Source organism: Hydractinia symbiolongicarpus, chromosome 5 (genome assembly GCF_029227915.1).
Source record: "Hydractinia symbiolongicarpus strain clone_291-10 chromosome 5, HSymV2.1, whole genome shotgun sequence".
NCBI classification, from domain to species: domain Eukaryota; kingdom Metazoa; phylum Cnidaria; class Hydrozoa; order Anthoathecata; family Hydractiniidae; genus Hydractinia; species Hydractinia symbiolongicarpus.
In genome coordinates, this window is record NC_079879.1 from 9,633,357 (window position 1) to 9,655,139 (window position 21,783).

Genomic DNA, 21,783 nt, shown 5'->3' on the forward strand with positions numbered 1-21,783 from the left:
ATGCTGACAAAATTTCATACGTTTATCCAGACAAAAAATGAGATACAGTAAAATGACAATTGATCGATTTCACGATGACATTAGAACTTAATTAACATTTTAATAACAAATAAAATTTCCTTCTTATATATATATATGTATATTTTTATATATCTTTGCATAAAATATCAAAAAAATTCTAATTTTACAATAACATTATTGTTTCGTTTCTTATTATTTTGTATTAGCACAATTAATAAGCAAGTGCTCATGCATGAAAATCAATTCAAATCAAAACAAGTTAATGTTATTTTAAGGTCGTCATTTTTTAAGTAAGACAGATTGTGTCACTTGAGAGGTATTGATGGCTTTAAAAACAATAACATTTCAAAAATTTTTCCAGATGTTGAAATAAATACATTCGCGCATAGTGAGAATAATTGAAAGACACTTGCTAGATGAAAGTGCGAATTGAAACGCAAGCATTCTAAACTTCAAGTGGCAACAAATGCCTAAAATAAAAAATCTTTACCGGACGAAAGGCCATTCCCTTTTTTATTATTTCTTATTTCTTTCTGAAATGTTTTTCATAAAAAAAATGTTAAAATAAAGTTCTTATAGTCAACTTGACCCTTAAAAAGCCAAAACTGACGTCATTCACCTCTATAAAAAGCTACATTTTTATCCGTCTCATAAACCTTCACCTCGTAAAGTAACTCCGGTTTAGGCAGCATTTCCTTTAAATTTTTCCAAATGTAGACGGTTATATTCTCGACAGTGCTAACTTTATTCTTGAAGTAGGGAACATCAAAATCTATGTTTTTATGGTCCAACGGATCCATGATGCATTTCTGCATGTAGACTTTCAAATCCGATAAGTTAAACACCATTCCTGTTTTTGGATCAACAGGACCTCGTAGAACAACCTGAAACAATACATCACATAAATACTGTTTAGCTATGCATATAAACAACAGAATTTTAAATTAAACTATTTTCCATACATCAAACACACCTCCACATGGTAATTATGACCGTGACCATTCGGATTATTACACTGTCCAAAAACAGTCTTGTTTTCTGCGTCTGACAGCCCATGTGCATGCAATCGGTGCGCAGCACTAAAAGTGGTCGCTTTTGATAAGTACAGCACCGGTGAACTCGTAGTCATAAGCTGAAAGATACGTATAGTGAATTCATAGATTAATAATATTTTTCATACCTTTTGACAAAACAGTCAGAAGTGCTATATTTAATTAAATATTTACGACAGATAGAGTTCTTGTGTCAAAACAGAAGGAATCGCAACTATAGCTGAATGATGTGTGAATCTTACTTAACTTTTCACTCTTCACATAGGTTTTGAAATAAAAATGAGTTCGGATTAATTTTCAATCATACTGTCATTCTCATTAAACGCTAGCACGTGAAACACTTCACTTCTATTATTTTTACTTCTCGTGGTTCATATTACTAAAACAAAGCAGTCTAGTTACTAGACACTTTTATGCTCTGAATCAGGCATATACTATGACACAGCGGTTTCCACTCGTTTTTGAAAGTGCGAGTCGTTTGAACACGTTTCTATAAAAATTCAAAGGTACAAGACAAAGATAAAGGCGTTTTTTTACTCGATTTATTTTACGTTGATAGCGCGCGTGCGCAGCACCAAAACAAAGAGCATCTTTTTCTGGGCCTAATGAGCGAAAGTCCTAAATATCGGGAGTCTTTCAGGATTAAGCGTTTGTTCAGAACGTTAACGAAACAACCGAAAAAATGCAATCTCAGTTATAATTTAAGCCCTAAATAAGTCCCATGGTGGGCGTTGAGTGGAAAATTTTACATTTTTAGATTGGCGGTAAAATGCCCTACAAGACGTCAACGATCTCATCGTTCAATGTTAAAAATCACGATGTTTCAATTTTTTGTAAATTAGAAAAGCTGCATTCCATCAGAAACCAAAAAGTAGAAGTAGATACATATTTACATTACACGACTACAATAATATAAAAATTGATAAGAACACTAGAACTTTAAAGGGTGCTGGCATTTTTTAGAAAATTTACATCGCATTTGAACTTATTATAATGTGCTGCCAGCCCGCTTAAGACATTCAGTGATTTTTATAATAATGATCTATGGGAAGGATCCGAATATTCCTAAACAACTTTCTCTCTTTTTTTACTTCATATTATCAGTATATGATTTGTGAATATGTCATACCATCAGATTATTCATCCGTGTATCAGTGGTTGTAGCTCGAAGGTAAGTTTTTATGCGATTCAAAGCTGAAAAACATCGTTCGCTAACAGCATTTGTAGCAGGCATAACTAACATCGATTTTTCCACTTTTATAACTTTTAACAAAAGTGGTTTTCTTGGGTTATCTAACAAATTATCTTTTCATGAACATTTTGTGTATAGGCGTGTGTGCTTGAATAACATACACAATCGGTGTCGATTTCATTTCGTGTGTATGTATACGTCATTGCGTTTCAGGACTGTATAATCGCCTTTTTTCAATCCTCGTTTCATTTCAATAGAGCAATTGTAAATAATGTCGAAAGAGCTTTCAAGTTATTGAGCGAGTTGAATTCTGATTTGAAGGAGTTGAAAGTCTCGACGTCGGGTATAGAGTGTATTGGAACAGATGTTTTATGGCATCTAGACGGTCATGTCAAATTGAAGCAAGATTTAGCATAGTTAAAGACTTAGTTTAAGTTAAATGTATTGCTTTAATATCTGCCTTTTCGTCTGTGAGACAAAGATGGTGATTGATGTGCACATTGACGATATGACACGTGTATATAGACTACCTTCCGCGTGACGTAGTTGTTTTGATTTTATTTTGAGAACAATGGGCATGCGCGCACTTGTGTAGGTAAAAAAGCAGGACTCGCACAGGGTAAAATGGTTATTAAGGAAGATAAAGGTTTTTTTGGGTAGCATAAGATCCAAGAGGAACTAGAATTAAATCTAAATTATAATACCCGTATACGTCTGTCTGTCTGTCTGTCTGTCTGTCTGGTCTGTCTGTCTGTCTGTCTGTCTGTCTGGTCTGTCTGTCTGTCTGTCTGTCTGTCTGTCTGTCTGTCTGTCTGTCTGTCGGCCAGTCTGTCTGTCACACAAAATGGTAGCAAAGTGGATTTTTCCACGGGCTAACGACTATCTCTATTATAATAATAGCCGTCGTCTGTATGTCTGTGTGTCCGCGAAAGCCATGTCCCGTAACGGAAACACGAAATTTTTAAAATGCGCATCAATACCAAATGCGATATATTTTTATCCACTTTGTTGCGACGGGTAAATTGAAAGGACGGGTGAACCCTTGGATTTTTCTACGGGATAACGACTAGTCTCTTTAATATCTCTTTAATAGTAGCCGTATTCTGTCTGTGTGTCCGCGAAAGTCGCGTCCCGTAACGGGAATACGAAATTTTTAAAATGCACGCAAATATCAAATGCGATATATTTTTATCCACTTTGTTGGAACGGGTAAATTTAAAGGTCGGGCGAACGCGACGGGCGATCCCGTGGATTTTCCACGGGTTAACGACTAGTTTTAACTATATTCTTTAATTCTTCTTAAAAAATCATTCATTTTAAGCGAATATTTCGTTCTTGGATGGATTTCTTTGATTACTGTGGTCTGTTGTTTATATTTTCTGCCAACAGAAATGCTTGCGCGTGTGCTAAAAAACCACAAACGTTTTAACTTTTGTAAACATTGGCAACTCATCTATTATATCAAAATTGAAACCAACTGTGTACAGTTAGTTTCAATTTTGTCGGTTACCCGTGGAAAAAATACGGGGTCGCCCACCCTTTATATATCGCATTTCGTGTTTCCGTAACACGACATTTTTTTTGCTGAACAGACAGACAAAACACGGTTATTATTATGGAGGAATATTTTCAAAAGAAAAAGTGTTACTTTGAAGTATAACTTATATTAGAGTATTAATCATATCAAAATCCATATTCCTTTATTTACAGCAGAGCAACAGCAAACTTAGAAGTGCGAAAACTTTAATAGATTCAACTCGACTTGTGTATGAGAATAATACGATAACGAATTCACAACAACGAGCATTTTCTTGCAATTAACACCTTTTAATTACTATTCTCTTGAAAGATTATTTTAAACGAACATGTCAAATGTGGGCTGACGTAGCACAAAAGTAAAATTAAAATAAAAAATGTAAAAAGAAAATTCTAATTACAATTTTATTTACAGCTGTTTTCACATTCCATCACGCGATATTTTCCCTCCAAAATGTCATTACACTGAAAACTTATTCGCCTCTGTAATATGCCATACTATCATCTGTTTCAGAAATTTTGACTTCAAAAAGCAACTTCGGATTGGGTAAAACATTTTTCATCCCGTCCCAAATAAAGAGGAGGATGTTTTCAACTGTGCTAACTTTCTCTTTAAAGTAGGGGACATCTTGGTCGAGGTGTTTATGATCCAAAGGGTCCATGATACACTGCTGCATGTAGGCTTTCAAGTCTAGCACGTTGATAAGCATACCAGTCCGCTGGTCGATAGGTCCGCGCAAAGTAACCTAAAATTAAATGTTGTGGTATACTAGAACTCGAAACGCCGCGTCCAATATTTTTTTCGAACGCAACTAACCCCTGTGAAAAGCTTATCAAAGCTTGTTGTAAGATACAAGTAAAAAAGTAAAAAAAGACAAGCAAATAAATATATAAATAAACAAAAAACAACAATAAAAAATAATTTTTCACCTGGACTGTGTAGTTATGCCCATGTGAACGGTTACACGCTCTAAAAAACGTTTTATTTTCCTCGTCTGTTAATTTGTCTGTATGTAAGCGATGGCCAGCACTGAAAGTTAATTTCCTTGATAAATACACCACAGGTGAAGCCATCGTGATGAGAGAGAAAGCAGTCAATGTGTTTTCTACTACTGCGTTTTACGGACGATTTTTTAAATCTCTGGACACTCGTACATTCTAACGACTATATTGACGCTAATTATGTATTGTGATGCGTGTTGTTTTTGACATTGTAATAAGATATGTTGGTGTATGGTTACTTCAATGTTCCGCCGAGGTCATCCAGAGCTAGGGAATGCTTCTCATGTTAATGGATCACAAAACGACTTTTAGAATGCTCTCTTTTCTTTAAAATGGTACACGAAATCAACAAGAAATGCAATTCTCCGTAAAGAATGTCCGCTTACAGCTTAAGACCCTCCCTCTTTGTCCCTCCTCCCTAAAGCGCTGACGTAAGTAACAGCGCAAATGTAAACACTGCTTTATTTATTCAACTTACAGTAAAATGCGAGCTTAAATATCTGATCACAGTTGTGTCGCTCCAATGCGAATATGCGAGCATTGCTTATTGTGATAAGTGGAACGTATGCGCTTTTGTAGACTCTGTTGTGTTGTACCGTTGCTTGCAGCTAGACACAGAAAGAGTACATGTTTTTTTATTAAAACATGTTAAGAATGTTTTCTCTAGTTGCACCGAATCGCCATTTCGCGCATTTCTTTCCTGACAAGTTAAATCGTGCATGCAGCAGGAAACAACCAAATAACATTTTATTGCTTCACCCTATCGCCAGCATAATCCCAACCTTTTTACAAATTAGGTTGAAGCATACACAAGCGTGATTATTAAAATTATTTATACACCGATTTGCACCAAATAATATATACAATACCTTATACATTCCACCAAATATATAAAGTTCCATATAAAAATTTGAAAACAAAAATGTCATAGATATATACTCAATTTATATGGCGTACGAACTAAAATTTAAGAGCCTAAGACCAGATAAAAGTAAAGTAAATAAATAAATAAACTGTAACTGGCTGCTTTTCAACTCTCCCCACTCCATACCGTAACGCGTAGTCATGACAACTATTTAACGCTGAGACATGAAAAAAAGTAATTTTGAAGTAAAAGTAAGCTGTATTGCGAAGTTAAAGAGCTAAAAACATTCTAAGATAATTTATGAGTACTCCAGCGAGATGAAATGTAATCATAATATACTTGCTGCTGTGAGACGACTAATTGTAGACATTACAGAATTCTGTATTTATTGAATCAATTTAGAGCTGTTTATATCATTGAAGAATGACACTTTCGACTCACAGTATCTTCAGTTTCTAATGGTAGTGTTATCAATGAGGGTTTTTAGGGGGGTCCTAATGCATTTAGTTCCAATTTGAGCTACTGAAGGCGTGCAAGCACAACAACCAATCAACTAGACGACCACCTAAATAAAAATGTGTACGCTAAATTTTGAACTGATGTTTAGATTTAACACCTCACCATCATTGCCTAAACGTCAATTTTAAGAAGGGTAATATATTTAAGTGTCATAAATCTTTAACAACATAATCACTCACACACTCTAGTAAAACGTGTGCACTAAATATCAGTACAAAATACCTTCTACTCTCCTTTTTGGGAATATTTTATTCAATTATTTTTTGGAAAAAGGCAGTCTTTTGAGCATTTTATGAAACGGCAAAACAGCATCGCCTAATGAATAATACTGCAATAATACTGAGCCTAGGGACTGTAAAGGTTCTCCTTGGGAAAATGTGTAGGGCGGGTAAGGGACGTCAAGATTTCGCGTTGTACGCATTATAGAACAATTATCGCAAAAGGGCAGGAAATCAAGAGAATAGGCCATCCTGACGTCAGCAGGAATAGTTACAGTTTAAGGTTTTGGCTCTAACCAAACCACCTAACCTAAGCGTTAAAAGGTGAAATAAACGAATAACCTGATAACCTTGTAACTCCAACTTAAGGTCAACACAACTATACCATTTAACACAACAGAAACACAATGTTGTAATATCTGTACCAATGTACCAAACAGTAACTTCAAACAGTAACTAAGTCCCCATTCAACACTATTGTTATAGTCTTACAGTCTAAACACAAACAGTAGGTTAACACTAAGTTCTAAGTGTGTGGGTTTAACATGAAAAGGCTGTAAATGATTGCTTGTGGGCGAACTAAATTCAGACTTAATGTAGACTATAATTGAATTGTAAATGAACTTTCAATATTTTTTTAAGTCATAATCAATTATGTCTCTTGGAAGAGGCTGAATATATCTCAGAGTATAACTCCTACACAATTGCATCCACGTCTGTGTATTTAACTGGATACATTGTGCTAAAGATGCTAACTCATGCTACAACTAAAGATTTGTTTTTAAGGCTAAAATATACACAATCAGTTTAAACCTTTTGCCAAAACCTGATAAATTACCTGTAGTAAAAACACAATAAAAGATTTCGTGTCCACACATGTTCCATCTAAACATAGGAGAAAGAGAAAAGAACAATTGCTGGACGTGCGTTTGTTCTTGGAAGAAGGTTTTATTATCAGAAAATAAAGAAAAACTAAGCAAAATGTCAGTCTGATCAAAACCAATGAAAATTTTAAGTAGACGATTCTGTAGCGAAATATCATATCCTGATTAAAATATGAGAGAACTTTTAAAGAATGAAGCCAATCTTTCTTAATAACAAGCTATTGACAAGTATCGCACCTTGTGTTGTGTCAAGTGCATATGTAGGTAAAAGTGAGCGTATTAACAAAGTGTTGCTATTTTCGTTTTAAAATATAAAACAAAACTTTCTTTCTTTCGTTTTCAATTTCTACTTGCTTTATTTTTTTACTTCTTTTGGTTTCATAGATTTACCAAATTTCGATAGATAAAGATCATGAAAAGATGTACATGTTGATCAGAGAAACCTCGTAAACGGGGCTGGAATTTTAAGGAGTGAAGGTGTCGCACACAGTAGAACAGATGTCAGGTGTGAGCATCGTCAGACCGCTACCCAGCTATTCCATCACAAGGTAGATAACACTAGGTTTAGGATGGCTAGTGTAAATGTTGGTACTCTGAGAGGTAGAGCAAGTGAAGTAGTTGAAATGTTAGAACGTAGATCTGTTGATATGTGTTGTGTTCAGGAAGTCAGGTGGAGAGGAGCTTCAGTGAGATTTGTGGAATGTAGGAGGGCAAGGTATAAGCTCTTTTGGATTGGTAATAATGATGGATATGGAGGAGTTGCCATATTTGTCGCAGAGAAGTGGGTAGAAAAAGTAATAGATGTTATGTGTATTAATAGTCGTATTATAGTGATAAAGTTTTTAATAGGTAATAGGATTGTCACTTTTCTGTCAGTTTATGCTCCACAGTGTGGATTCAGTGAGGGAGATAAAGATAAGTTTTATGATGAGTTAATAGCAGTCACATCAAAGTTTGGAGACACTGAACTTGTTATGGTGGGCGACGACTTTAATGATCATGTTGGGAAGTCATCTGAAGGTTATAGAGGTGTGCATGGAAGCTATGGATTTGGGAACAGAAATAAGGAAGGGGAGAGATTGCTTGAGTTTGGAATGGGAACGGACATGGTGGTTTTGCAACACATCATTCAGTAAAAGACAGAGTAGGCTGATAACATATGAGTCAGGTAATTGTAAGACACAGATAGATTACTTCCTGGTTAGAAAGCCAGACAAGAAAGTAGTGAAGGACGAGAAAGTTATATCGGAGGAAGAGTGTGTTTCCCAGCATAGGTTTGGTTTGTGCTGTTATCTTGAAGAATGTTAAAGAAGCCAAGGAAAAGTACAGGCCCCGTCGTAAAGTCTGGAAGCTGTAGGAAGAGAATTAGTGCAAAAGTTCAGCAGTTAGCCCACACTGGCCAATGTGATAGTGACAATGTTGAAAGTACTCGGGCTACTTTGAAGAATCGTCTTCTAGAAGCTTCTGATGATACCTGTGGGTGGACGAAATGACCAGCTAGACATAGACAGACCTGGTGGTGGAATAATGAGGTTGACCAGGTGTATAAAGGAAAAGAGGAAACTTTGGAAAGAGTGGAAGTCAAGTGGTAAAAATATTTACTTAGAAACTAAGCGTCGTGCTCGTACAGCAGTGTAAAGGCAAAATCAGAAGCAGAGAGAAACAGATTTACAGATGTGTTAAGAAGGGAAGACCAGCACAATGAGGTATTCGAGAGCAAAGCAAATGAAGAAGACTAATCAAGATGTTGTAGGTGAGAAGTGTATACGTAATGATGAAGGTGTTTTGGCTAGCAAAGAGGAGGAGAAAAGGGTAGCTTAGAAAAATTTTATAAGAGGTTGCTTAACACTAAGTTTGATTAGGATGAGGATAATTTGTCTGATGATGATGTTGTAGAAGGGCCAGCTATGCAGATTAAGACAAAATGGGTAGGAAATTATTATTATTAGGAAAGGCTATTAGGAAATTGAAGATTGGCAAGGCTGCAGGAGTATCAGGTATTGTTGCAGAGATGGTAAAAACATCTGGATATATTGGAGTTAAGCTTATTACAAGTATTGCTAATCAGATTATAAAGGATGGTGCTATTCCGAGTGAGTGGCAGTCTTAATTTTAATAGTGAATTGTTTCAAGGGCAAGGGTGATGCATTAGAAAGAGGTAACTATAGAGGTTTGAAGTTGGTTGATCAAGAAATGAAAGTTATTGAAAGAGTGATTGATAAGTTACTTAGAGAAAGAATGGATATAGATAAGATGCAATTTGGTTTTGTTCCAGGGCGTGGCACTACATATGCAATATTTTACTCAGACAGCTTCAGGAAAAGTATTTAGGAAAGAAAAAGATCTCTATTTTGCCTTTGTAGATTAAGAGAAAGCTTTTGATAGAGTGCCACGTAAAGTTATTTGGTGGGCTATGAGAAAATTAGGTGTGGATGAGTGGCTAGTTACAATGGTAAAGTCTATGTACAGCAATGCTAGAAGTCGTGTCAGGATTAACAATTCACTTAGTGATGAATTTAGTGTAAATGTTGGTGTACATCAGGGTTCTGTACTTAGTCCTTTATTGTTTTTTCTAGTCTTAGAAGCGCTGTCGATGGAGTTCAGAACAGGCTGTCCATGGGAGTTATTGCATACAGATGATCTGGTTTTCATAGCAGAGTCGATGGAAGAATTAGTTGAAAAGTTTGAGAAGTGGAAGAAAGGATTATAGAAGAGAAAGGGCTAAGGGTGAACACAGCTAAGTCTAAAGTCATGATTAGTAGCATTGCAGCCAAGTGTGACCTTGTAGTTGGCAGGTGGCTTTGTGGAGTTTGCAGGAAAGGGGTTGGTAGTAACTCAATTTTTTGTCAGACTTGCAAGCATTGGGTACATAAGAAGTGCAGTAGTATTGGTGGAAGGTTAAGAGCTGACATTCAGTTTGTATGCAAGCGTTACAAAGGTGAGATTATAGAGAATGAAGTATTTCCAGCTTTAATGATGCACAACAACAAAATAGTTATTTAGTGAAAGTGTCACTTTGAATCGAAAGAATCAAGAATGTCAAATTGATTGCAAAATTTCATTTCCTGATTTCCTAATGCATAATATAAATATTAAACACAAATGTAGAATATAAATATTCCACAAAAAAATAATTTTGTAATGGATACACAAAATAGAAAATGCAAAGTGCAATACATAAAAAAATTGCTGTGCATTTTAGAGAAAGTTAATGTAATTTTAGGCTTCAGCACAAAAATGATTTCAAGTAGTGAGTTTTAAAAGGTTTGGGCAATTAAAGCAATATAAATTAACAAAACAAAATCGCTACAACATCCTACTGCAACATATAGTAATTTTATGTCTGTTATCTTCCACCTTCCACACATAAAAAAATTGTTATGAAAATTTAATATCAGGGTATAATAATGTAACAATAACAACACACTTTTTTACATACCTAACACCACTTATCATGGAATCAGCAACAAACCACCAGTCAGATAATATCAAGTTGGAACTTTCTAATAATATATAAAGTAAGAGTACATCAAATTTGACATCTTATCAAGAGCTACAAGCATATTTTTCAGAAAAAAAACAAACAAACAAACATGACATCCATCATTATTTTGACAAACGCAGAAAATTATATCTTTTTCAAAATGGAAATGCAGTTACAATCCTTTGATCGTTCTCAAACCTGGCTGTCCCAAAATTAAACTTTTTTGAACTCAAGGACTTAATCCTATTATACCTGAGCTTTTTGGCCCTTGTAAGCCTGGGGGGAGCACAAGGTGCCCACGAGTCATAAATTCTTAACCACTACGTGATGATGATGATGATGATGATGATGACTACGTGATGAAACTTGGCACACTTGTAGAATGTCTTGGTACAAACTCATTCCAGGTAAAAAAAAATTGATGACGTCCTAAGGAGCAGAAATGCATCTTATATATAAATTTTTCTGGTACTGATAATACAAAAATTCTGGTCTGCGTTATATACATGTTGTGGTATGTATCCTTGGTAAAACAAAAACATTTATTATCATAATATAAAACTATTTTTTAGAACAAAACAAAGCAAAAAAAAACTGTTTTTTATTGAAATTTTTCACAAAAATTTTCTTTTGCCTGGATCTATAATAAAAGTTAGGAAAAGTCACTAACTTTCAACATTCAATGTCATTCACAAAAAAAAATATGGTCAATTGAAATTGCCCCCCCCCCCCCTCCCAGGTAAAATAGGGTTAAAAGAGGCATAAATAACGAAGTGACTTTTCATGGTTTTCAAGGCCACCATAGTTTTATCCAAGTTTTTTACTAATGTGTTAAGGGAGATAGTGTTAATGTAAAAAAGTAATAGTGATAGTGTTAATGTAAAGCCTTTTTAGGAAAAAAGAATGGATAAATATCTGTCGATAAAAATCACAAGAATATTTTATCATATCCATAAAGTCAAATTTATTTTTGTTTTTGTTAAGAGTAAGCTGATTGTGTACAGCTATGAAAAAACCAATAACGAAGGAGAAGCAATGTCTTGCATCAACAAAAGAAATTTAAATTGTTATGTATGTGGTGGCAATACAGATCAATGCAGGCTGCGTCATCCTAAATAAAACTGTAGCGAGTAATAATTCTTAGAAATCACATTACAGAAAGAAAAAAGAAAAAAAAGTGCTAGACTGCAAAATTTTTCTTTTAAATAAGGTCACTCGAAGGTAAATCAGGAAAACTCATTAATCACTTTTTAAATGAACAGGTAAAACCCATTGATCATTTTTTTGAATAAAAAGGTAAAAATGGTAAAACTTCTTTCAAAAGAAAAAGAAGCAGAAATAAATTTCTTTAGAGCACAGAATTGCGAGTAGCGTGGAGATGGAAATAAAGTTTTGGTGAATCAATAGCATTTTAAAATATCACACCTTTTTTGTATACTTACGCCTTAAACAATTTAAAAAACTGATAAAACGATCTTGAAAGGATCATGATTGTTTTAATTTGTATAAAATGTAAAACAATGTAGGAGACGGTTGGTAATCAAATTCAATCAGCTAGTTTTGACTAATCGATTTTTCTTTGACACTCTCTGTACCTGAATTAATAAAATAAGGATTATAAGCAGACTAAACTTCTAAAAATTTATTCCACAGGTTGATGTCTTTTACCTTCAAACTTTGTGACTTTGAAATAAGAAAAATTTTACCAACTTGCTAAAGTATATATATATATAGCTAGTTACATACGTTGTCAATCAGAATCCCTGTTTTAAAACCAGAAAGCCTCTATATCAGTGATTGAAATGTCCCGTTTGCAAATAGGACTGCATTTTTAATCTGGCTAGAGCAAGATCAAATTCAGTATGATCCTCCAAAGTTCGTTTTTCTGATTTAATCTTTGCCAAAACAGTTCTGGAGTAAAGATCTTCCTGTCAACTTAAACTAATAACAACAGATTAGATTACACAGCTAATAGACCTTTTTAGATAGCTTTAGGGATATGTTCTGGCAAAAAACTTTTAGCTAGCACTTCGTGTAACGCAGAAAAAATACAAACACACCTTTCTACCATGCTGTTAAACAGGATTTCTTTCTTCGCTTTATCATGCTGAGCATTCAAATTGACCGCGCAGCATAAATAGAAAATTAAAGGATGCCTGCACCAAGAATTTTGATCATTGATCTATTTTTGAAAATATATCCCAGGCTTTGTTTTGATTTTAATAAGCAACAGAGGTGGAGTTTATTTCATTTATTTATTACAATCTACGTGGGGTAAAGTTACAGACCTAGCAAACAACAGGGCTATTTTACAGGGGAATTTGCCAGGCTCCGGTCCGGATAGAAAGGGTTTTTTATATATATCACAAAAAGAAACTTTGTCGGCCTAAAGTGAAGGTCAAACAACAAAAAGGCCAACAAAAATAGACCAACGAATCATTTTGGCGTGAATTTTATCAAAACGCAAAAAACGAAGTTTGACCTTCCTTTCCTTTCTTTTAATTTACTTTTTGTAATTATTAACTTCACATATTTTGTGCGTCCAATGTCAATGTCAAATTTTTTAGACTTTTTGATCAATGATGAATAAGTACCTACCAATCTCAAACACTGCACTAACGAATATCATCTGCCTCAGGTTTTCTTTTTGCATTTTTTCAAATCAGGGGACAAAAATGGCTTAAATAACTTGTAGCTCTCTCGGTAGGTTGTATACCATTTTTTTTGCAATTCCCAAATTATTTCCAGGGAAACCCATAAAACACGAGATAGATTAGATAGATTTTGCCGTTATAATAATAATAATACAAGTAAAATCAACCTCATTTCCAGGGTATCCTGTATCTTCTCTTGCATTCGGGACGACAATACGTCATGCGCCGTGTGCCGGATGACCGCAGAAACTGAAAGACGCTAATGGTCTTTTAAAAAAATGAAAATATAAAGTCAAAATAAAAAATTGAGTTACTTCATTTTTAGTTTTAAATTAAGAAAAAATAACTACAGTTAACTCCCAGTAACTTGAACATCGAATAATTCGAATTTTCATTTCATCGGAACATTTTTTGGATCCCTTGAACTTTTCTTAATATTTATTAAAAACTCCAGTTAACTCGTTCGTCTAACATTCGTAGGGATGTTTTGTAAAAATGCCTCAATCTTGCAATGCGGAAAATCTAAACCCTATTTAGTGTTTTATTTAAAAGAGTAGAATATGACATCTTACGTTTTATAACTAGATAAAACAGATTGAGGAAATATTTAAGTTCCTTAGACAGTGTTTATATTAACCTCCTTCCCACGGCTTGGGATCGATGTTATGTTTTTTTAAATCTTCAAGGTTTGACAAACACTCTGCCTTATGGCCGCCAAAAAATTGACTGATAGATAATAGACTGATTTTGGTCGAAAGATTTGGGTTAATAATTGAGCACATAGTCCATTTTTATAAATTTATGGGAATTTGACTTTGCTCCAATTTTTTTCCTTTGAAGTATCTTTACCCCTCCTTAAAAAATGGAAACACCAAATAATCACAGCAGGACAATAATGATTATCATTCAATATCAGAGATACGAAGGAAAGAAATATTTGGATTACTATGATGACAACAGCAGAATGAAATAATTCCACATGACTATATATCAGTGTGATAAGATACCAAATTTAGTTTTGGTGTTCTGTTTGAGAATAACAAAAAACAACAACAAGATGTTAAAATGTATTTATATTAAATCAATAGTTAAAAAAAATGTTTTTAGTTCATCTGTTTATCTTGAATACCCAATTTCCATATGCTCAAAACAGATCTTCTAATAATACTGTGTTTAACAATTAAGATATTTTCTAGATCTCCAAAAATCCCACGCGTTACAAAGATTCATTTTCTCCAAAACTCGACACAATAATAGACAAGGGAAAAAAACGCGAATTTGTTCATTCTGCGACTCGACTTTTATATTTAGGTTAAGCTGTTTGTCAACATGTTCGTCCCTAGGGTTTGTTGCCTATGTCAAAGCCGCTAGTTCTTACTTGACCTTGAAGTCAAAAAGGCAAGAACCACTGGGGACGAAGTTGGTTTGTCAAATGAAAATATTCTAGCTGATAAAATAAATATCACTATATAAAAGAATTATAAAGGATCATCAAAGAAGAAAACAAAAATTAAAATGTGATAAATAACATTATAAATACTTCCAAAATGAACTTTTTTAAAGAATTTTTGAAGTTATGTTTAATTTGACACGGCCAAAAACCATCACGTCATTTTAAATCAATACCCCCAGCAAAGTTTAGTAAAAAAAAAAGATTTCAAAAATTAAAGAAGGAAAAAAAAACTGAAAAAAAATCTGAGAGCAAAAAGTGATAAAAATAAAATGTAATAATAATGAAATGTACAACCCAGTGCGAATCACATAATTAAACCGCGTTCACACATGCGATAAAAGTTACACATGTTCACACGCACACAAAATAAAGCATGTTAATAATTTAGCTTCTCATATAACTTTTTATCAAAATATATATATATAGAACATTACGTTTGTTCTTTCTTCTTTATCTTACCTAGCCTTCAACATAACGAAGCAAAAAATATACAAAAACGCATTAACTTTTTATAGAACATTAATCATGCTAAAAGATAACATTCGGTAGCTAACGTTTCTCTAATCTTCCAATGCCCTGTAACTATAACACGATTATTTAAAAACCTGCATTTAAACGCCACAGTCTGTGTTTTCTTACTTTGATGATAGCGTGAAAGTATTTATATACACACACAAACAAATAAGAAATTCTATCTTTACGTTATTGATGTTTTTATATGTCTGCTCAGTATATTATACTTATATGTGAAAATAAAATCTCTATACACAACTCATAAAACCATTTATATAGTTACAATATACTAAAACAAGGCGCTTTCATTTAAAAATGTTATCTTCACGCTTCACGCTTGATGCAGTAGGCGTTCGTCTTTTTATTTTAGCGAACCGCCATCAAAAATATAATTACTATTATAGTTTGGATAATATCTTCTCGTTTGGATAATATCTATTTTGCTTTTTCATTCTCCTCTTTTTTCTCGTCCTTTTTAAATTTCTTCATGAGCGCTTTCTTGAAACTACGAGATTTCTTCACTTTCTGTGGAGATTTAATTTCTCCCTCTTCAAGAGTTGAATCTGGTGTTGATTCTCCCTCTGTTGGAGGGTGCAGACTAGCTGGGGACTTGGCTGGGCTTTCCTCCACTCCATTTACCGGAGGTTCATCAAACACCTTATCGTCACCATTAACAATGATCGATTCGTCGGTTGTGGAGACGTCTAAAACGACTTTAGTTTCCGTTACTGACGTTGTCGTTTTTGTTACTATTTTCGTGTCGTCTTGCACCACCTCAGTGGTTATTTCTTCACTTTCATTAATGTGTCCATTCAGAAGATTATTAGTGACATCGTCTTCAGGTATTTTCTGTAAAAACAACACATTTAATCACAACATCAACACAAAAAATTCGGGGTTACAAACAAAAAATTCCGGGTTAAAAACAAGAAAAATTATTTACCTTCTCTTTCTCTTCTTTAATGTATTGTGTTCCCTGGACAGGTTTGTTCAACCACTTCACTCGATTAAGATGAGTATTTCCACGACCCATAGACCTGTGCCGTTCAATATTCTTCTGGTGATCATAGTAAACTTGGTATGGTAGGTCCCTATCTGAAGTTGTCTGAGGAGGTATGCGAGATTCCGGAATCTTTTTGGATGGTTTGCCAGACACAAATACATCAGGCATGTGGTACGCATAACCTGTACGGTAGCCCTGCAAACAACATGTTAAACTTAGTAAAAGAAAATCTTATTGCTCAGTTTTCACGACAAAGGGAATTTGTAAAAAAAAACATCTCCAACAGTCTGTTAGTAGTTAAGTTTTCTTGAAAACATTCACAATACCTAGGAAGGAATCCATTTAATTCCTTCTCACATCGGCAATTTAGAAGTAGGTGCTTACTTGAGAATCTAACCATCGCATGTATGCTTCAAAATAATACTCTGCTAATGTCATTCTTTGCTTGCCATCCTGTGTTTTAATGACTTCTTTGCAACCTGCTTGCATTATAACTTGCACTTGGTTGTATGCTTCGTCGCTGATAATATTTAAGTTGTCCAAACCAATCGATACTGCTTTTACCTGCAAGATGAAGAAATTTTCAACAAAGAGTGGTGTATATGCGATGTCACAATGCAAATTTGCTTGATGAAAACAAACCTGTGTTTCGCAAGCTGTCATGACTTCATCGAGAAGCATAAACGTATCTTCTATTGTTTTACCACATACAACAACTCCATGGTTCCGCAGAAACATCACCTTAAGCACACCAAGATCACATTTAATTTGAAAATCATCATTAACAAAAAACAATTGATAAAAGTTTTATAGCAACACATGTATTTTATATTATAATTGGAAAAGACAAGACAATACATTTTGCAGGGATATATAATTTTCCCTAGTTGTTCATCTAATTTCTGTTCATAAGACAATTAAACATACTTTATAATATAATAAAAAAAAACACAATAAAAACTGCGAATTGAAATTTTAATTCCTAGAAGTTAAATTAATGTTCAACTTCCACTCCATTTCTGCAATATCGTGTGTATCCAAAGACAATAAATAAAACAATGGTTATTGAAGTCTTTCGGGTACTACACTACAACTTAAAAATATACTGTGAAATAACAACTAATGTGCACACATACCATACTAGTTGGACCAAGATCATTTTTGATACTTTCCTTTTCTGCTTCATCAATAAGTATACCCCAGTAATCATGGTATGATACTTCTCCAACCTTTAGGGAAAAATATATGAAAGCCATAGACAATATGCCTGAAATTAATAAGAACAGCACATGACTGAGTGTTTGTGCCGATGAAAAAGATATAGTGTTATGACTTAACTGTTTTCCAACAAAATAGGCCTTTTCTAACCACAATACATTAGATTTTATATATTGATATAATTTGAATGTAATGCTGAATTTAGAGATTTGAGTTAGAATAACTTGAGAGTAGATGAGACAAAATTAACATCCCATCCTGTTTACTTGGGTCTCTGAGATGAAAGTTAGTTAATTTCACTTAAACAGTGAATTAAACTGAAACCTAAAAATTTTTATTCATAAACATTTATCAAAATGGCACAATCTTGTACATTTTTTGATCTGCATTTCAAGTTCTCTGCTATAGTGGTAATTTTTCTTCTTTATTATTATTATTATTCCGAATATTTATACAGGATATAGCCACTTCAGTGTTTGAAACACTGTTATCAATGTGGGTCCTGTGTTCGGAATGTATACATTAAGTATACACCGGCATTACCTACCCAATTTCCCTCACATGGCATGGGTTGACCCGTAGCTGTAGTAAAGACACTTGCTAAACATGCCCGCGCTGTGGACCGAACCACGGACCTTGTGATTACGAAGCGAACTCCATAACCACAAGGCCACGCGCTATTCCTTAATATATATAGACTTTTAAAGACATTTTCAAAAATAGATTTTCCACTAGAAATGGGACTTGTTTTTACTAATGTGACAGTTAATAATAAACATCAAAGTTTGAATTCCTCTTGCTAACATGGATAACAAAAGAATGCCTAAACTGACAGTTTTATGAAATATGTTGATATTTAGACTTTATACAGAAACCTTTTGACAGTTTCTTAAACCCTCTCAGTTGTGGACCAAACCATTAAAAATAACTATGACTTACAACTAAAGATTCCTGACTTATTCTCAGAAAACCACATTTCATAGATGCAACCTGCACAGAAAGAAAAACAACAGGTTTATACAATGTATTTGTTTATTTTTTAAAATGTTTTTTTATACAGGATACAGTGTTTCAGTTAAAAATACTGTTTTATACAAAATATCAGTTTTACCAAATAGCAGTCGTTTTTCAGGCATTATTTGTCAAGGATTGCAAACAACTTTTTTTTAATAAAGAGAATATAAATATTTTATATTTCTTTTTAGGAAGAACACATTTCGCATCTTAATTATAAAAAAGATAAAACATCTGCATAAAAATACTTAATCAGAAAAAGAAAATTAACAAAGCCTGATTAATTGTCTACAAAACAAAACAATCCAGCTTTACTTGCACAAAGGACCCTTCCTTTTATATGATTTCAGCAGCTCAACAAAAATGTTTATGCCATTTGAAAATAATCACAAGAATTTTACCCTATTAACATGTTTTATATCAGACATAATTTTTTTTTTATAAGGAGATTTTTTCTGATGACTCTTATTAAAGTTATAAACATAAATAATAAGAAAGAAAATGTATTTCCTCTCAAAATTTGTTATTTATTTTTTGTATTAATGTAAAAACTGCTTTTCAAAGAAAAATAACTTTACAATAATTCATAGACACAGCTTGAGATAACTAATGTCGACACTTACAGCAACCACATCAGGTGTGTGAATATGAATGACACAGTTTATATCTGGCCTAGCTTCATGTATTGTTGAGTGCAGAATGAAGCCAGCTTTGTTGATTCCTAAAAGTAATTTTTCTAACATTTAGAAACAGAGCTTGCCATGAAGTTTATTGATGTATAAATGTGTGAAGAATAAGCATTCATTGTGCTGTTTTAAAATTTTAGATAAAAATTTACTTATATAATAAAAGAAATGTTAATATCAAAGTTGATCAATTTACCCTGTAAACACAGCAGTATTTTAATTGTTGGCAGATTAATATTGTGAAAAAAATAAATAAATGAGAACTAAATGATTATATTCTTACCTAAGGAGGTACTTCCCCCATCAATGATGTTACCTTGGTTATCACATTTCACCAGAGATGATGCTGTAACTTCACTGAACAACAAGCCAAATGGATTCAGTAAAAATTCGTTTTGGTCAGGTGAAGAACGGACCTAAGTAAAATATTACTTAAATTTTATGTCATTAATTTATTTTAAAATTACACAACTCCCCTAAGCATGGCATTAAAAATAGAATTTATTCTGTTGGTATACAAATTCAAAGGTTTTTAACCTAGATCAATTAATTAAAAACAGAGACATTTAATGTTATCATTATACAGATTAATTTTTTGATTAAAAATCTATTAAAAACAAACATTAATCAACAAAAATATACAAAGCTTTTTAACATAACACAGATTAAAAATTGATTTATCTTCTTTTTAAAACCAAAATCACTGAAAAAATACTCCACATGGTAATAAGTTACATGTAGCCACGTGTCCCAAGTTAATTTTCACTGTGCAATATTTTTTCTTCACCAAGTTGTTAATATTTTGGAGAAACCATAATTGTAAGTGATCAAAGGTAAATAATTGGCAACAATTAAAGCATGGTAACTAACGGTTCTTTATTGTTTTTAAGTCTATATTGGGAGCAATTAATTAAATAATGTAAGTATAACTGAATGGTTAATAAGATAAAACGTTGAAAAGGATCTTAAATGTAGTAAATCGGATAACCAATATCACAAAATGAAGTCTAGTTTTCAAAACTACATATATATAAATATATAACAGTATTTGTTTTTTACAGAATCTCCTCCAACATTCTCAAATGCTCGATAATAATATGCTTTGCTAGTTGGTTATGAAAATAAAATATTTTTTCTACAAACGTTTAACAGAAAGTTACAGAAAAAATACATGGAATCACAGTCCGGATATATATTGCACACGCATCTAAGTGATTACGTTATTCCTGATGAGCGCGCAAAAATGGAGGTAAAAATGTAAACAAACTAAGCGGAAAAGTTACCTCCATTTCTGTGCGCGCAGGAAAAACATGGCACTATGATTGAGTGTTTTTCGTAACATATCGTTTAGGAACAAACTAAAAGTCATAGCTACACACTTCACAACTTCTGGGATGAAAGTTACATATACATAGCACGAGTACGGGTAGCTATGGATATCTACAGTAGCTCCCGTATAATATAATAATAATATATGTAAAATAAACCTACTGATATATGATTAAAAATTGCCTCTGACCAGCCCATAATGTCGACAAGTCGATAAACTGCCGCCAGTTTACATCTTAAGATTCTTTCAGATTTACTGAAATCTAGGGTACTTTCTCCACGAATATCGTTAACTGGCAAAACTGTTGTTGATGGTCCTCCATATCCCTTTCCCACTGACACTAAACTAGGTTGAAATGCTGGCAGTAGAAAGTCTTGAAATGTACGTATTGTATCAGCTCTAGTAACACCATTTACTGTACTGTTTTTTATGGTTCCTTCAAGTTCTTCTCGTAAAATTTCATCAGCTAAAACCAACGATACTCTTTGTCTCAGTTTTAAACCCCGAACATCTCGTAAAATTTCTTCCGGTCTTCTTACTCCTCTTCCTCCAGGCTCAGAGTATCGTCTAATTTTACGCTCTGTCATTTTAGCTTTCACATCTGCAATGACATCATTGGCATTCATTATACCAAATGTGGATATTTTAACCCAATTTCAATGTATGATTGTATGTTTTTCCTAGACACACCTTGCCTAACTTTATCCGCGAGTTTTTTTAAATGTTTCTCTATCAGCGATGGAGGGAAACGGCATATGGTGGTCATCAGTATATAAAATACAGACCGCAGGGCTGTCGAAATTTAAAATTTGTCCGTTCTTCCAACCTCGAACCCAGGCCAAGCCGTTATGTTTTCGATTTTACGATCTTATATCATCACTCGTGAAAAATAATTTAAGGCACTTGAATAATTCTTTCGTTCGTTTTTTTGTGGCGGAAAGAAAGAAAATGGCTAGAGAACTTCAGTTGCTATAAGAAATGTGTTGTCAATTTTAAGAAAGAACACGTCAACCTGAGAAATACAAAAACACAAAAAATGAAGATAACAAAATGGAGAGAGAAAGGTAACAATCTTTAATTTCAACTCGTTATGAAATGTTTATTCATGCAAAATTTTCGGACCTTGAAACACGGTCAGA

At 33.5% G+C, this 21,783-nt stretch overlaps 3 protein-coding genes across 13 annotated transcripts; all 3 read right to left on the reverse strand.

The window, feature by feature from the left end:
- Positions 1-89: 89 nt before the first annotated feature.
- LOC130644663 (6-pyruvoyl tetrahydrobiopterin synthase-like) lies at positions 90-13,738 on the reverse strand. 11 transcript variants are annotated; one of them, XM_057450352.1, is made up of 6 exons: positions 12,834-13,711; positions 11,026-11,202; positions 10,729-10,792; positions 5,673-6,233; positions 995-1,153; positions 90-905 (listed from the first exon to the last, which is right to left on the reverse strand). In XM_057450352.1, exons 4-6 carry the CDS (start codon positions 5,730-5,732, stop codon positions 633-635), a joined length of 492 nt encoding a protein of 163 aa, XP_057306335.1. In that variant the 5' UTR covers positions 5,733-6,233; positions 10,729-10,792; positions 11,026-11,202; positions 12,834-13,711; the 3' UTR covers positions 90-632. The 11 variants fall into 11 exon arrangements, 10 of the variants coding, with proteins under 10 accessions (XP_057306335.1, XP_057306336.1, XP_057306337.1 ...); XR_008982615.1 differs by having other exon boundaries at positions 766-905; positions 984-1,153; positions 12,834-13,738; XM_057450353.1 differs by lacking the exon at positions 11,026-11,202.
- Positions 3,914-5,112, reverse strand: LOC130644668 (6-pyruvoyl tetrahydrobiopterin synthase-like). The gene is made up of 2 exons (XM_057450367.1): positions 4,732-5,112; positions 3,914-4,547 (listed from the first exon to the last, which is right to left on the reverse strand). The coding sequence occupies exons 1-2, from the start codon at positions 4,873-4,875 to the stop codon at positions 4,275-4,277; spliced, it is 417 nt and encodes a 138-aa protein (XP_057306350.1). The 5' UTR covers positions 4,876-5,112; the 3' UTR covers positions 3,914-4,274.
- A 747-nt stretch (positions 13,739-14,485) lies between the features above and the next one.
- Positions 14,486-21,388, reverse strand: LOC130644652 (alpha-adducin-like). Its single transcript, XM_057450338.1, has 9 exons — positions 20,806-21,388; positions 19,598-19,730; positions 19,252-19,349; positions 18,554-18,604; positions 17,533-17,625; positions 17,039-17,137; positions 16,781-16,960; positions 16,337-16,591; positions 14,486-16,242 (listed from the first exon to the last, which is right to left on the reverse strand). Exons 1-9 carry the CDS (start codon positions 21,268-21,270, stop codon positions 15,829-15,831), a joined length of 1,788 nt encoding a protein of 595 aa, XP_057306321.1. The 5' UTR covers positions 21,271-21,388; the 3' UTR covers positions 14,486-15,828.
- Between the last annotated feature and the right edge of the window lie 395 nt (positions 21,389-21,783).

Bases quoted from the DNA above. Each gene is read 5' to 3' on its own strand.
- LOC130644668 (XM_057450367.1), bottom strand. From the start codon at position 4,875: ATGGCTTCACCTGTGGTGTATTTATCAAGGAAATTAACTTTCAGTGCT. The intron at 4,548-4,731 runs GTGAAAAATTAT...ATTTAATTTTAG, and splicing joins GGCATAACTACACAGTCCAG to GTTACTTTGCGCGGACCTAT.
- LOC130644663 (XM_057450353.1), bottom strand. From the start codon at position 5,732: ATGACATTTTTGTTTTCAAATTTTTATATGGAACTTTATATATTTGGT. The intron at 1,154-5,672 runs GTATTGTATATA...CGTATCTTTCAG, and splicing joins TATTTGGTGGAATGTATAAG to CTTATGACTACGAGTTCACC. The intron at 906-994 runs GTGTGTTTGATG...GTATTGTTTCAG, and splicing joins GTCATAATTACCATGTGGAG to GTTGTTCTACGAGGTCCTGT.
- LOC130644652 (XM_057450338.1), bottom strand. From the start codon at position 21,270: ATGAATGCCAATGATGTCATTGCAGATGTGAAAGCTAAAATGACAGAG. The intron at 19,350-19,597 runs GTAAGAATATAA...AATTACTTTTAG, and splicing joins TGGGGGAAGTACCTCCTTAG to GAATCAACAAAGCTGGCTTC. The intron at 17,138-17,532 runs GTATGTGTGCAC...GGTGTGCTTAAG, and splicing joins ATCTTGGTCCAACTAGTATG to GTGATGTTTCTGCGGAACCA.